General features: G+C 44.9%; 2 protein-coding genes across 2 annotated transcripts in view; both read left to right on the forward strand.

Annotated features, from left to right (window-relative positions):
- Positions 1–1,555, forward strand: part of FBXO16 (F-box protein 16) — a gene marked incomplete at both ends in the record, with an annotated part of 35,544 nt that extends 33,989 nt beyond the window's left edge. The window contains one exon of the mRNA XM_083858134.1: positions 1,488–1,555. Within this exon, the coding sequence (XP_083714260.1) occupies positions 1,488–1,555 (68 nt within the window). The remainder of the gene's footprint in view (positions 1–1,487) is intronic.
- An 8,213-nt stretch (positions 1,556–9,768) lies between these two features.
- ELP3 (elongator acetyltransferase complex subunit 3) overlaps positions 9,769–14,054 on the forward strand; it is a 94,887-nt gene continuing 90,601 nt past the window's right edge. Inside the window, exons 1-3 of the mRNA XM_083856303.1 lie at positions 9,769–10,030; positions 10,449–10,548; positions 12,545–12,683. Coding sequence (XP_083712429.1) covers positions 10,003–10,030; positions 10,449–10,548; positions 12,545–12,683 — 267 coding nt within the window. The 5' untranslated portion in view covers positions 9,769–10,002. The remainder of the gene's footprint in view (positions 10,031–10,448; positions 10,549–12,544; positions 12,684–14,054) is intronic.

Here is a 14,054-nt window from a genome sequence, read left to right on the forward strand (position 1 = left end):
GCTCAGGGTCAGGAAAGCCTTTTTGGGGACTTTGGGAAGTCCTGGTTGTCACCACAAGGGTTTCAGTCTGTGACCCTTGGTCGGTTTTTGTGCAAAAATGGTGAAGAGCCTGGAGGGAGCAAAGGAAAAGAGGATTTTGATGGAAGGCTGTTGGGATTTTAGGAAAGACACAGGGGTGGAGTGATGGGAGATCTTACAGGATTATCCAGTAATTATTGGTGATCCCATATAGATGGGAGATGATGGAGCACATGGAGACCTCCACGATCCCATGAGATGTCCCAAATTTTGCATTTTTGGCAGATCCATGGGTTAATCTCCATGAGGAGGATCCACAGTGATCCCAAATCCTTGAGACAAAAGAAGGGATTTAACCATGGATGAGACAGCAGGAAAGTACTGGAATGTTTAGGTTGGGTGGGATTAGGGATTGGATTTAAACTGATATTAGGAAAAATCCTTCTTTGGAAGGGTTGTCCAGCCCTGGCAGAGCTGCCCAGTGGTGGAGTCCCCATTTCTGGAGGGATTTAAAATCCCTGTGGATGTGGCACTTGGGGACATGGGTCCCTGGTGGCCGTGGCAGTGATGGGGGAATGGCTGGACTCAGAGGTCCTGGAAAACTTTTCCAACCTGAACAATTCCATCATTCCATGAACGAGGCCTAAGGATAACACAGAACATAAACACATCCCATCCTGGCCGTAAAAACACCAGGATCAGGCTGGAAAATCCCATTCCCTCATGGTGCTGAAGCCCATACAAGATTCCCATAAATCCTGGAATCCCACGGCCTGGATAAAGCCAGGAATAGGGAGAAGGTGTTTTAAGTCTCTCTGAACTTTTCCATGAGGAGAATTTCAGTGCTGTCAGGATGTGGGAGAACAGGGAATTCCTGCAGGGATGTGATCTCCTAGGGACCATTAATGGGGCCAAACTGGTGGAGGATACCGGGACAGGCTGGGATGGGACAAATCCCATCCTGGCTGCATCCAGGAAAATGAAAAACTCTGGAAGAGGAAGGGGTTAGGAGGGAAAGAATCTACCCACACCACTGCTGAGGTAAATTATCCCTGGGGAATTGCACCTGGATTAGGGTTTTTTTTTCTATCAGAGAGGGACAAATCCTATCAGAATTCCTTCAGTGACCTCTCCCAGACCTCCGTGGACTCTGCCAGGCTCTTCCCACATTAAACACCCCAATTTTGGATCCTCCTCCAGCTGGGCTTTGCCAGCCTGTGTTTGCAGGTTGTCAGGAAGGGAAGGAGAAAGGGAAAATGTTTTGATTGATGATTATTTTCCCTATAATGAGATCATGAGAGGGAATAATCTTCCCACTCAATCCAGATTTGGAAAGGCGTTTGAGGTACTAAATGCCACATAAATCTCAAGGATTGGCTGAGCACTTAAATACCTTTAGAGTCAGAATTCTGTGAGTTAACCTGAATTCTCCAAGTTAGTCTGATCCTCATCGTTTCTCTCTCATGCAGCACCTCCCCTGTTTGAGGCTCAGCCCTGGCACATTCCTTCATCCAACCCAGGATCCGACACGGAATAAGGGAGGATCCAGAGTATCTTTCATCCAAACAGAACAGAAATTTATCCACCTGGCACTGGGCAAACGACAGGAAAGTTCCTGCTGGGTTTGGGATCTGAACCCGTTTTCCTGTAACTGGTGCTACATTCCCTTTTCCTTCTGGATACATCCAGAATTTCTGGAATTTGGACCACAGAGATGGTCAAAGCTGCTGGACCTCATGGGAGGTTGCCTGTGGATCATTTGGACATCCTGGGACACATCTCGTGGAAAACCTGGAGACAGAATTCCTTTCTCACGTGGAAGCAATTCCATCTTTTCCATCGTGGCAGCGAGAAGGAAATCAAATCCCACACTCCAGATTTGCACGTGGATCCATGAGGAGCTGGAATTCATAATTTAAGAGACTGGGAATCCCATCCTCATTCTCTTTCTCATTGGTCTTTTCTGCAGTTTGGGAAATTCCCAGAAAATGTAACAAGGAGCAGTTTTTGAGGATAAAGGGATTGAAAGCACGGTGACTTTAATTCACCTCAGAGAGCTGGGACAAAACCAAACCTTTCCACATGTGGGGAAAAATCACGGCAAACACACGAATCTCAGCATTCATGGACAAAACCCAAATTTCAGGGGAAATTCCAACCACCAATCACGGACTCACAGAACTATTAAAGATGGAAAAGACCTTTTAGATCTCCAAATCCAGCACCACGCTCATATTCCTTAAATCATGCCCACAGGTGTCACATCTATAGGTTTTCCAGATCCCCCTAGGAATGGCGATTCCCCATTTGGTGGAATGAAGATTCTGTTCTTCCCATCAAAACATTGCTCCCAATATCCAACCTAATCCTCCCCTGGTGCAACTCGAGGCTGTTTCAGTGTGGATTAGGAGGAAATTCCTGCTCTGTGAGCAGATTGATCCGTGACACTTTAGGGTTTTGTGGATTTTGGCAATCCCACAGATTGAGAGCATCCAAATAATTGATTTGACAACTCAGTGCAGCTCCCTCTCCCAGACTTTGGGGTTTTTTCTGGTTTTCCTGGGTGCTTGGAAGGACGAGTTCATCCCAGCCAACACAAAGGCCTAAAACCTGATAAATCTGAGCTGCCACCTCCCAAAAAAAAATCAGCCAGGAACTTGTAGATGGTAATTATCTCCCGTACCTTCAGAGCTGTTAATTATGCAGGAGAACAGACCGATGGATTTTGATTAAGAAAGTGAAATGTTGAGAATTTAAAGTGAGGTGGAGCAAAGCAAAGCATTCACCAGCATCGTTCCCTGGAATTGCAAATCTCTCCTCTCCAGTCCTTTTTTTAAATTATTTTTTTAATGTATAAATCAAGTTAAACCAATCACTCCAGAGGTGCTTCCTAAATCCAAGCTTTTTTTTGTTTTGTTTTGTTTCCATTGGGCAGCAGTTGAGGGTTAGAGCCACATTCCAAGCATGGAAATGATGTAAGTGGTTTATCTTTTCCCATCAATATTCCCTGGAATTGTACAATTCCCAGGATCTGAGTGCTCTTGGCAGTGGCTCTTGGACAGGCTCTGTGCCTTTTGCTGCATCTTAAGTGCTCACTGCACATTTTAAAGCTTAAACCTTCTCTGATTTGTAAATTTTATTTTGTATTTACGATGCTGCAAAGTAACAAACAGAAACATCCAGGAAGGTGTGGAGCCAAGCCAATTATCCTCGGAATACCAGCAGACCTACAGAAACCCGATTAATCAGAATAAAATCAGATGTACTTATACTTGTCTGTAAACATATTTTACAATCATTCCTGAGGTCACGAAACGGGGCTGGAATTTGAAACGGGAGAGGAAAAGAAAGATCTCCATCACCTCCCTGGGGGCAGAACGCATCTGCCCTTCGTGCCTGGGGCTGCAGATGGTCCTTGCCCCACTTCAGAGCGAGTTCCCAGATAAAGAATTGCCAAATTGCAAACTCGCGCCTTTGGAGATGCGCATTTCCCTTGCCCCGCTCGGCGTTTCCAGGTCCTGCCCGACTGGAATGGGGATTAAAGGCACCTCTCAAAGCCCAGGGGCCACTGAATCAGCAGCAGCTGAATTCCAGCGGCAGGAGCAGAGATCAGAACGCCAGCCCTGGGCGCTACAGCCCGGCTCAGATGTGGGGAACAAACCCAAACACGCCGCGCTGTTCTGAGCCGAGCTTTGCTATCCCAAAACTCCACCTGCGCTTCCCTGGTGTTCCTCGCCCCCGGGGAGATGGCAGAGTTCAGGATTCGGGAGCCAAAATGGAATTTTCCTGATGGTTCCGAGCTAAAGGAGCAGAAATCTGGGGAAAGAGAACGTGGACGGGGGGCAGCAGGTGGGATGATTTTTGGAAATGCCCAAATTCCATTTTTCATGTGGAGGGAACATGAGCTGTGCCAGGGAAGTGAGAGCAAAGGGGGGGATAAAGGGGTTAATAAATTCCTGTGGAAGAGCGTGGAGTCCTTGTGGCAAAGGGAGAGCAGCCAGCGAGAGGAAATAAACGCGAGATAAAAAGTTGCTGCAATGCGTGGATGAAGCTGATAAGGAGCAGGGAGCAGAGCTCGGCTCCAGGGCTGAGATGAGGAGGCAGAACGGGGTGTGAGGAGTTGTTTTTGGGGAGGCACAAGGATATGAGAATGGGTTTGGAATCCATCACCTTGTGCCTCTTGGAGGAGGCAGAGGTGGGAGCAGATGGTTTAAACCCTATTTCATCCTGTTCCACCCCGGGATCTCATTTCCAAACACCCTCGAGCCAACCTCAGGCACCGGAGCAGGCTCTGGCTGCCTTTTAAATCAACCCCCCAGTGGGAAGAGCTCCTTCCTCCTGCCCTTTTCCCTCCCTGCAAGCCCATGAAAGTGATGCCAAAAATCCTCAGAACAGCCTCTGGATCCAGAGATTTTTCCAAGAAAGTTTTTGACCATCCCACAAATCCCCAGAGGAGGTTGCATGGCCGTTGCCAGCATCTGCCTTCAGTTTTAGCTGTAATTTAGGAATTTTTTTTCCCTTGGTGTCTGCTCTCTCCTTTTCCACAGTCCTGCTTTTTTATCCAGGCAGCATTTCCTCTCTGCTCACAGGTAGGTTCGTGACCCACCAGAATCCAGGGATTGACCAGGATTTGTCACCAGGAAGGAGATTTGGCAGCTGGTGGCTTCAGCAAAGCCCTGGCAAACAGCAACAACTAAACAGTTGCCAATTCCCCAAACAAGAGCCGAAGAAATAAATCCCTGTCTCCAGAAGTTGAGTTTTGGAATTCACTGGTTATTCACAGAAGGTTCCCGAAGTGATTTTATAAGATTGTTGCAGAATCTGGGATGCAAGAGACCCCAGGAGAACTCTGGTCTCAAGAGACCCCAGGAAACCTCTGGTCCAACCCTCAGCTGTAAGCAGGGTCAGATCTGGGATCATCCCGAGCTGCTGAGGGGTTTTTTGGGCTGCAAATCCTCCCAAGGAGGAGAGGGCAGAACTGCTATGTGTGGGACATTGTGACACTTAGGGAATCATGGAAAATCAGGAGCTGGTGGCATCAGCAAGGCCCTGGCAAACAGTAACAACCAAAGAGTTGCCAGTTCCCCAAACAAGAGCTGAGGAAATAAATCCCTGTCTCCAGAAGTTGAGTTTTGGAAGTTACTGGTTATTTACAGAAGGTTACCGATATGATTTTATAGGATTGCTGCAGAATTTGGGATGGAAAAGACCCCAGGAAACCTCTGGTCACAAGAGACCCCAGGAAATCTCTGGTCCAACCCTCTGCTGTAAGCAGGGTCAGGTCTGGGATCATCCCAAGCCACTGAGGGTTTTTTGGGCTGCAAATCCTCCCAAGGAGGAGAGGGCACAAACTGCTGTGTGTGGGACATTGTGGTACTTCAAGAATCATGGAAAATCAGGAGCTGGTGGCATCAGCGAGGCCCTGGCAAACAGCAACAACCAAACAGGTGCCAATTCCCCAAACAAGAGCTGAGGAAATAAGTCCCCATCTCCAGAAGTTGAGTTTTGGAAGTCACTGATTATTCACAGGAGAATCCTGAGGTGATTCTATAGGATTGTTGCAGAATTTCGGATAAAAGAGACTCCAGGAGAACTCTGGTCCAACCCTCAGCTGTAAGCAGGGTCAGATCTGGGATCTTCCCGAGCTGCCGAGGGTTTTTTGGGCTGCAAATCCTCCCAAGGAGGAGAGGGCACAAACTGCTGTGTGTAGGACATGGTGACACTTCAGGAATTATGGAAAATCCTGTGTTGGAAGGATCATCAAACCCAACCCCTGTCCTTGCACAGACACCCCAAAAATCCCACCCTGGGAGTGTTGTCCTGGAGTTCTGGCAGCTTTGGGAATGTCACCATTCCCTGGGGATCCTGTTCAGTGCCCAACCCTTTGGGGGAAGAACCAAATAATCCCAATAAACCTTTTCCCTGTATCCAGCCTCACCCTCGGCTGTGCTGGGTTTGTTTCTCCCCTTTTCCCCTTCCCTGCTCCCTCCCACCATCCCCATCTCCCCTCTCCGTGCACTCCCGGGTCTCCGGGAGGGATTTTTCTGCTTTTGTCAGGAAAACTCAGCTCATTTTTCCCTCCTGGAGTTGATGCTTTGCTTCCATCTAGTGCTGAGGGGCCGCGGTGTTGGATCCCTCAGGGCGGAATCCCAGCACAAACGGGAATTTGGGAACAACACCCCGAAGAAAGACTGGGTTTTAATGGGGAAACAGGATGATCCCACTACTGGGAATTTCAATCATAAATTAAAATAGTTTTTCCTTCTTCGAGCCGATGTTTTGCTACCATCTAATGCTGAGGAGCCGCCTCTTCCTCAGGCCCCTGTGGGATCCCTCAGGGTGGAATCCCCAGCACAAACGGGAATTTGGGAACAAGACCCTGAGAAAAGAATGGATTTTAACAGGGAAACAGGATGATCCCACTACTGAGAATTTCAATCATAAATTAGAATAGTTTTTCCCTCCTGGAACCGATGCTTTGGTTCCATCTAGTGCTGAGGAGCCATGGCCACCTCAGGCCTCTGTGGGATCCCAGCAAAAGCGGGAATTCGGGAACAAGACCCTGAGAAAAGAATGGATTTTAACAGGGAAACAGGATGATCCCACTACTGAGAATTTCAATCATAAATTAGAATAGTTTTTCCCTCCTGGAACCGATGCTTTGGTTCCATCTAGTGCTGAGGAGCCATGGCCACCTCAGGCCTCTGTGGGATCCCAACACAAACGGGAATTTGGGAACAAGACCCCGGGAAAAGAATGGATTTTAACGGGGAAACAGGATGATCCCACTAATGGGAACTTCAATAATAAATTAAAATAATTTTTCCCTCCTGGAGCCGATGCTTTGCTACCATTTAGTGCTGAGGGGCCGCGGTGTTACATTCCCTCAGGGCAGAATCCCCAGCACAAACGGGAATTTGGGAACAAAACCCCGAGAAAATAATGGTTTTTAACGGGGAAACAGGCTGATCCCACTACTGGGAATTTCAATCAAAAATTAAAATAGTTCTTCCTTCTTCGAGCCGATGTTTTGCTACCATTTAGTGCCGAGGAGCCGCGGCGACCTCAGCCGGTGTTGGATCTCTCAGGGCGGATACCAGCCAAAGCAGGAATTTGGGAACAAGACCTTGAGAAAAGAATGGATTTTAATGGGGAAACAGGATGATCTGGGAATTTCAATCAGAAATTAAAATAGTTTTTCCTTCTTCGAGCCGATGTTTTGCTACCATCTAGTGCTGAGGAGCCGCCTCCTCCTCAGGCCCCTGTGGGATCCCTCAGGGTGGAATCCCCAGCACAAATGGGAATTTGGAAACAAAACCCCAGGAAAAGAATGGATTTTAACGGGGAAACAGGATGACCCCACTTCTGAGAATTTCAATCATAAATTAAAATCGTTTTATTCCTCCTGGAACCGATGCACTGCTACCATCGAGTGCTGAGGAGCCGCCTCCTCCTCAGGCCCCTGTGGGATCCCAGCAAAAGTAGGAATTTGGGAACAAGACCTCGAGAAAAGAAATTATTTTAATGGGGAAACAATATGATCCCATTACTGGGAAATTCAGATTTTGTCCCCTTTTAATGATCAGCTGTAAGAGCAGCCACCAGGATGTTTTTATAGCCTGGGAATGCTGTGTCCAGGTCTGGGATCATTAGGACAGGAGGCACACAGAGATAAATAAAGATGAGGAAGGGCCTGGAGCATCTCCCTGCCCAGGAAAAACTGAGGGACGTGGAGCTGTTCAGCCTTGGGAGGAGATAAATGAGAGGGAACCTCATCCCTGGGTGTCCCTGTGTGCAGGGAGGGCTCAGAGCAGGGCCCAGGCTCTGCTCCAGGGGCTCAGCAATGGCACCAGAGGGACGGGCAGGGACTGAGCCCAGCAAGTTCCACCTGGACAGGAGGCACAACTTCTTTCCTGGGCAGTGACCAGCCCTGAACAGAGACCAGAGAGGGTTTGGAGTCTCCTCAGTGGGATATTCCAGAGCCCTCTGGACACAATTCCATGTTCTGTGCTCTGGAACAGGAAGGTGGCACCAGTGACCCCTCTGGTCCTCTCCAGCCTGACCCACCCGTGGGGCTCCAAGAATCTGCAAATCTGGGATTCTGTGGGTGTGTGAATCAGTGACTTTGTGATTTTAAGAGTCTGTGGTTCTGTAATGCCATGATAGTCTGACTCCACGATTCTCTAATTCTGTAGTTCTGTCATTTTGTGAACGCGTAATTCCATGATTCTGTGATTCTGAAGTTCTGTAATTCCACGATTCTGTGATTCTCTGATTCCATGATTCTGTGATTCTCTGATTCCATGATTCTGTGATTCTCTGTGATTCCATGATACTGTAATTCTGTGACTGAGTCATTCCATGATTCTCTGATTCTGTGATTCCACGAGCCTATGACTGATCCTGTGATTCTGTGTGTCTGATATTCTGTGATTCCATGACTCTGTGATTCTATGATTCTGAGACTCTGGGAGCCTGTGAATCTGTGACTTTATGATTCCATGATTCCATGATTCCGTGATTCTGTGATTCCACGATACTCTAATTCTGTAACTGAGTCATTCCATGATTCTCTGATTCTGCGACTCCACGAGTCTATGACTGGTTCTGCGACTCTGTGTGTCTGATATTCTGTGATTCCATGACTCTGTGATTCTATGATTCTGAGATTCTGGGAGTCTTTGAATCCGTGACTTTATGATTCCATGATTTCATGATTCCACGATTTTATGATTCTCTGATTCCATGATACTCTAATTCTGTGACTGAGTGATTCTATGATTTTCTGATTCTGTGACTCTGTGTGTCAGATATTCTGTGTTTCCATGACTCTGTGATTCTATTATTCTGAGATTCTTTGAATCCATGACTTTATGGTTCCATGATTTCATGATTCTACGATTCTGTGATTCTGTGATTCCATGATACTCTAATTCTGTGACTGAGTGATTCCACGATTTTCTGATTCTGTGATTCCATGAGTCTATGACTGATTCTGTGACTCTGTGTGTCTGATATTCTGTGATTCTATGATCCTGAGATTCTGTGAGTCTGTGAATCCATGACTTTATGATTTCATGATTTCATGATTCTTTGATTTTCTGATTCTGTGAGTCCACGATATTCTAATTCTGTGACTGAGTGATTCTATGATTTTCTGGTTCTGTGATTCCACGAGTCTTGTGACTCATTCTGTGACTCTGTGTGTCTGATATTCTGTGTTTCCATGACTCTGTGATTCTATGATCCTGAGATTCTGTGAATCCGTGACTTTATGATTCCATGATTTCACGATTTCCAGAGTCTGTAATTGCACGATTCCATCCCTGTGCAATTCTGAGATTCCGTGACTCCTGTGACTCTGCGATTCCACGACTCCACCACTCCACAGTTCTGGGATTCTGAGAGTCTGCGATTCCACGATTTTGTGGTTCTCACTCTGTGACTCTGAGATTCCACCACCCTGTGATTCCCCAATTCCATCATCTTGCACTTCCCAGATTCCGTGACTCCCTGACGCCGTGATTTAGCGATTCTCCCTGATTCTTTGATTCCCTAATTCCATTATTCCTTGACTGATTCCTTGACTGATTGCTTGATTGATTCCTTGATTGATTCCTTGATCTAGGAGACTCTGCATTCAGAGTCTTCCCACAAGCACCATCCTAACAGAGCATCTCACCGGGGGCAGCACAGGCAAGGGGACCCCAAACTCCCTCCCCAAAACCCTAGAACCCCTTCAAACTCGGAGACACTCCCAAAACACCCTAAACCCCGATTTTTTTCCCCCAAAACTGGAGTTTTCCCCCCAAAAAAACAAAAAAAAACCGGCGGGATGTCTCCGGTCTCCCGTTATTGGTGCGGCTCCGGCGCCCCCCGGTGGTTGACGGCGGAACTGCACCCCGCTTTACGGCGCTTTCGCGACGGCGCTCGGCGGCGTCGCTTTACGGCAGCACGGCGGGTCAGGCCGCGGGATCCGCCGGGATGAAGCAGAAAAGGAAAAATGCGAAAGGTAAAAATAAAATAAAAATTAAAAAAAAAAGAGACGTGAGGGGAGGGAGTGGAGCTGGAGGACGGGCGGCTGAGGGAGCTGAGGGGGCTCAGGCTGGAGAAAAGGAGCTTTGTAGCTCTGCACAAGTCCCTGACAGGAGGGGACAGCCCAGGGAGCAGCGACAGGATGAGGGAAAAACTGCCTCAAATTGTGCCAGGAAAGGTTCAGGCTGGATATTAAAAGGAATTTCTCCACCTAAAGGGCTGCCCAGGAACCCTGGAAGGGTTTAAAACCCCTGTGGATGCGGCACTTGGGGAGACACGGCTCCGTGGTGGCCTTTCAGGGCTGGGAATGTTTGGGCTCTTAGGGCGCTTTTCCAACCCCAAAATCTCTGATTCTTTCCTATTTTTATATTATTTTTACCCCGTTCCCGCTGCAGGGGAGCTGAGCCAGGCCGAGCTGATGGTGATGACCATCGCCGACATCATAAAGCAGCTGCTGGAGGCGCACGAGCAGGGCAAGGATGTGGATCTCAACAAGTGAGTCCCTCAGGGGCACTTTCGCCTTTCATTTTCACACCGTTTCTCTCACGTTTTTGGGTGATAAAAGCGCCCGAGATCGGTAAATTCGGGGCTGGTGAGCCTCAGGTGGGTGGGATTGCTGAAAAACTCCAAAAAACTCCTTCTTTTTTTTTTTTTTTTTTTTTTTTTTTTTTTTTTCATTCTTCCGTAGTCCCAAATCCATCAGGGAAAGGAAGGGAAACATTAATATAGGAATAATGTTAAATTATAAATTTATATTCCTATATAAATTAAACATTTATATAGGAATAATATTAAATCAGATTATTTTAGCAATGTGTGCTCCCCAAATTTGTTCAGAGAAACTTTTTTTTTTCTTTGTATTTGTGGAGGGAGAAAACCTGAATTTGATTTTTACAGGAATTTTTTCCTCCTTTATTTACGTGGAATGAGAAATCCTGAATTTGTTGTTTACAGAAATTTCTCCCTCTTTATTTTTGTGGGGCAAGAAAACCTGAATTTGTTGTTTAAAGGAATTTCTTCTCCTTTATTTATTTGGGGCAAGAAATTCTAAATTTGATGTTTACAGAAATTTCTCTCTCTTTATTTATGTGGAGTGAGAAAACCTAAATTTGTTGTTTACAGGATTTTTTCTTCCTTTATTTATGTGGAGCAAGAAATTCTGAATTTGATGTTTACAGAAATTTTTCCCTCTTTATTTATGTGGAGTGAGAAAACTTGAATTTGTTGTTTACAGAAATTTCTTTCTCCTTTATTTATGTGAGGTAAGAAAACATGGATTTGATGTTTACAGGAATTTTTCCCCTTTATTTGTGTGGGGCAAGAAAACCTGAATTTGATGTTTACAGGAATTTCTTCCTCTGTAATTTATGTGGAGCAAGAAAACTTGAATTCGTTGTTAACAGGAATTTTTCCCCCTTAATTTATGTGGAGTAAAAATTCTGAATTTGTTGTTTACAGGAATTTCTTCCTCTTTTATTTATGTGGGGTAAGAAAACCTGAATTTGATGTTTATAGGAATTTCTTCCTCCTTAATTTATGTGGAGGGAGAAAACCTGAATTTGATTTTTACAGGAATTTCTTCCTCTTTTATTTGTGTGGAGCAAGAAAATCTGAATTTGTTGTTTACAGGAATTTTTCCCTCTTAATTTATGTGGAGCAAGAAAACCTGAATTTGTTTTTTAGAGGACTTTTTTCCCTCTTTATTTATGTGGAGTGAGAAAAGCTGAATTTGTTGTTTACAGGACTTTCTTCCACCTTGATTAATGTGAGCAAGAAATTCTGAATTTGTTGTTTACAGGAATTTCTTCCTCCTTTAATTTGTGTGGAGCAAGAAAACCTGAATTTGATGTTTACAGGAATTTTTTCCTCCTTTATTTATGTGGAGGGAGAAATTCTGAATTTGTCGTTTACAGAAATTTGTCCCTCTTTTATTTATGTGGAGTGAGAATTTCTGAGTTTGAGTTCACAGGAATTTCTTCCTCCTTGATTTATGTGGAGCAGGAAAACCTGAATTTGGTGTGTACAGGAATTTCTTCCTCCTTTATTTATGTAGAATGAGAGGGCAAAACCATCTGGATTTAGAAGGAAAATTTTAGGCAAATTTAGGGAAAATTTAAGGGAAATTTAAGAAAAATTAGGACAGCATTTAATAATAATTTTAATAATAATTTAAATAATATTTTAATAATTCAATAATAATAATTTAGATTATGAAGATAATAACTTAGATTTAAAATAATAATAATTCAGATGGAAATGAGACAATTAAAATTTAAAAGGGAAACACACAGAAAATAAAAACTTTTTGAGTTTCTTTTCGGTATTTCCCAGCACTCTTCATCCATTTGCTCTTTAATATTCCTGCCTGGCGAGCCTGGCTTGGCTCTGTGTGTCAGAGATGAGGACCAGGGGCTGTTTTTGGTGATTTTTGGGCTGGTTTTGGTGATTTTTGGGCTGTTTTTGGTGATTTTTGGGTTGTTTTTGGCTCCAGGCTGAAGACCAGGACCTCGGCCAAGTACGGGCTGCCGGCACAGCCGCGGCTCGTCGACATCATCGCCGCCGTCCCGCCGCAGTTCCGGAAGGTTCTGCTGCCAAAGCTCAAGGCCAAGCCCGTCAGAACGGCCAGTGGGGTGAGACAAAACATTTTCCCTCCTCCTTTCAAGCCCTCCCTGCTCCCAGCACAAAATTTGGGGTGAATTCCTGCCCAAAACCAGGATGGGGAACTCAGTTGCGTTTTCCGCGCCCACAGGGAAAGATCTTCCTTCCTTGGAGGGTTTTTTTTCCTTTGGGAGTGTCCCAAGGGAAAAGCTGGAGCAGCCTGGGATAGTTGAGGGTGTTGAGGTTGGGATGGGATGGGGTTTAAGGTGCTTCCAGCCCAAAATGTCCTGGGGTTTTGCCCCTGAGGAAAAAGGGGAATTGTGTCAGCGTCACTGTGGGTCTGTTCAGCAGAGTAGTTAATCCAGTTTACCCTGAAACTACCTATTTTTTTCCTGTCGGATCCCAATTTACACTGAAACCACCTAATTGTTCATATTGAACCTCAATTTACCCTAAAAACACCTAATTCTTCATATCAGAAACCAAATTTACACTGAAACCACCCAATTCTTTATATCTTTATATCAGACCCCAATTTTTACAGAAACCACCTAATTCTTTATATCAAACCCCAGGGTATACAGAAACCACCTAATTCTTCATATCAGACCCCAATTTACCCTGAAATCATCTAATTATTAATATCAGACCCAAATTTACACTGAAACCACCCAATTCTTCATATCAGAAACCAAATTTATACTGAAACCACCTAATTCCTCGTATCAGACCCCAATTTACACTGAAACCACCTAATTCTTCATTATCAAACTCCAAATTTATACAGAAACCACCTAATTCTTCATATCAGACCCAGTTGATACTGAAACCCCCAAATTCTTTATATTAAACCCCAGTATATACAAAAACCACCTAATTCTTCATATCAGACACAAATTTACCCTGAAATCATCTCATTTTTCTTATCAGAAACCAAATTTACACTGGAACCACCTAATTTTTCATATCAAACCCCAATTTACCCTGAAACCACCTAATTCTTCATATCAGATTTATACAGAAACCACCTAATTCTTTGTATCAGACCCCAATTTACACTGTAATCATCTAATTATTAATATCAGACCCCAGTTTATCCTGAAACCACTTAATTCTTCATATCAGGCCCCAAATTACCCTGAAACCCCCCTAATTCTTTACATCAAACTCTAATTTACCCCGAAGACACCAAATTCTTTCATATCAAAAATCCTATTTACACCCAAACCTGAAAACAATTAAACAATAATTTAATGGGATAAATTAAGAGCTCCAATTTCTCGCCGGTTTCGTTTTCCCCTTCAAAGGTTAAACCCATGGCTGTTTTAGCACAGGGGACATTCCAAAATAATCCCACAAATCCCACAGATGCCCCCCAGCCCTGCAGGAAGCTGATTTTGGTG

Source organism: Zosterops lateralis, assembly GCF_965231275.1.
Source record: "Zosterops lateralis genome assembly, chromosome: 3".
NCBI classification, from domain to species: domain Eukaryota; kingdom Metazoa; phylum Chordata; class Aves; order Passeriformes; family Zosteropidae; genus Zosterops; species Zosterops lateralis.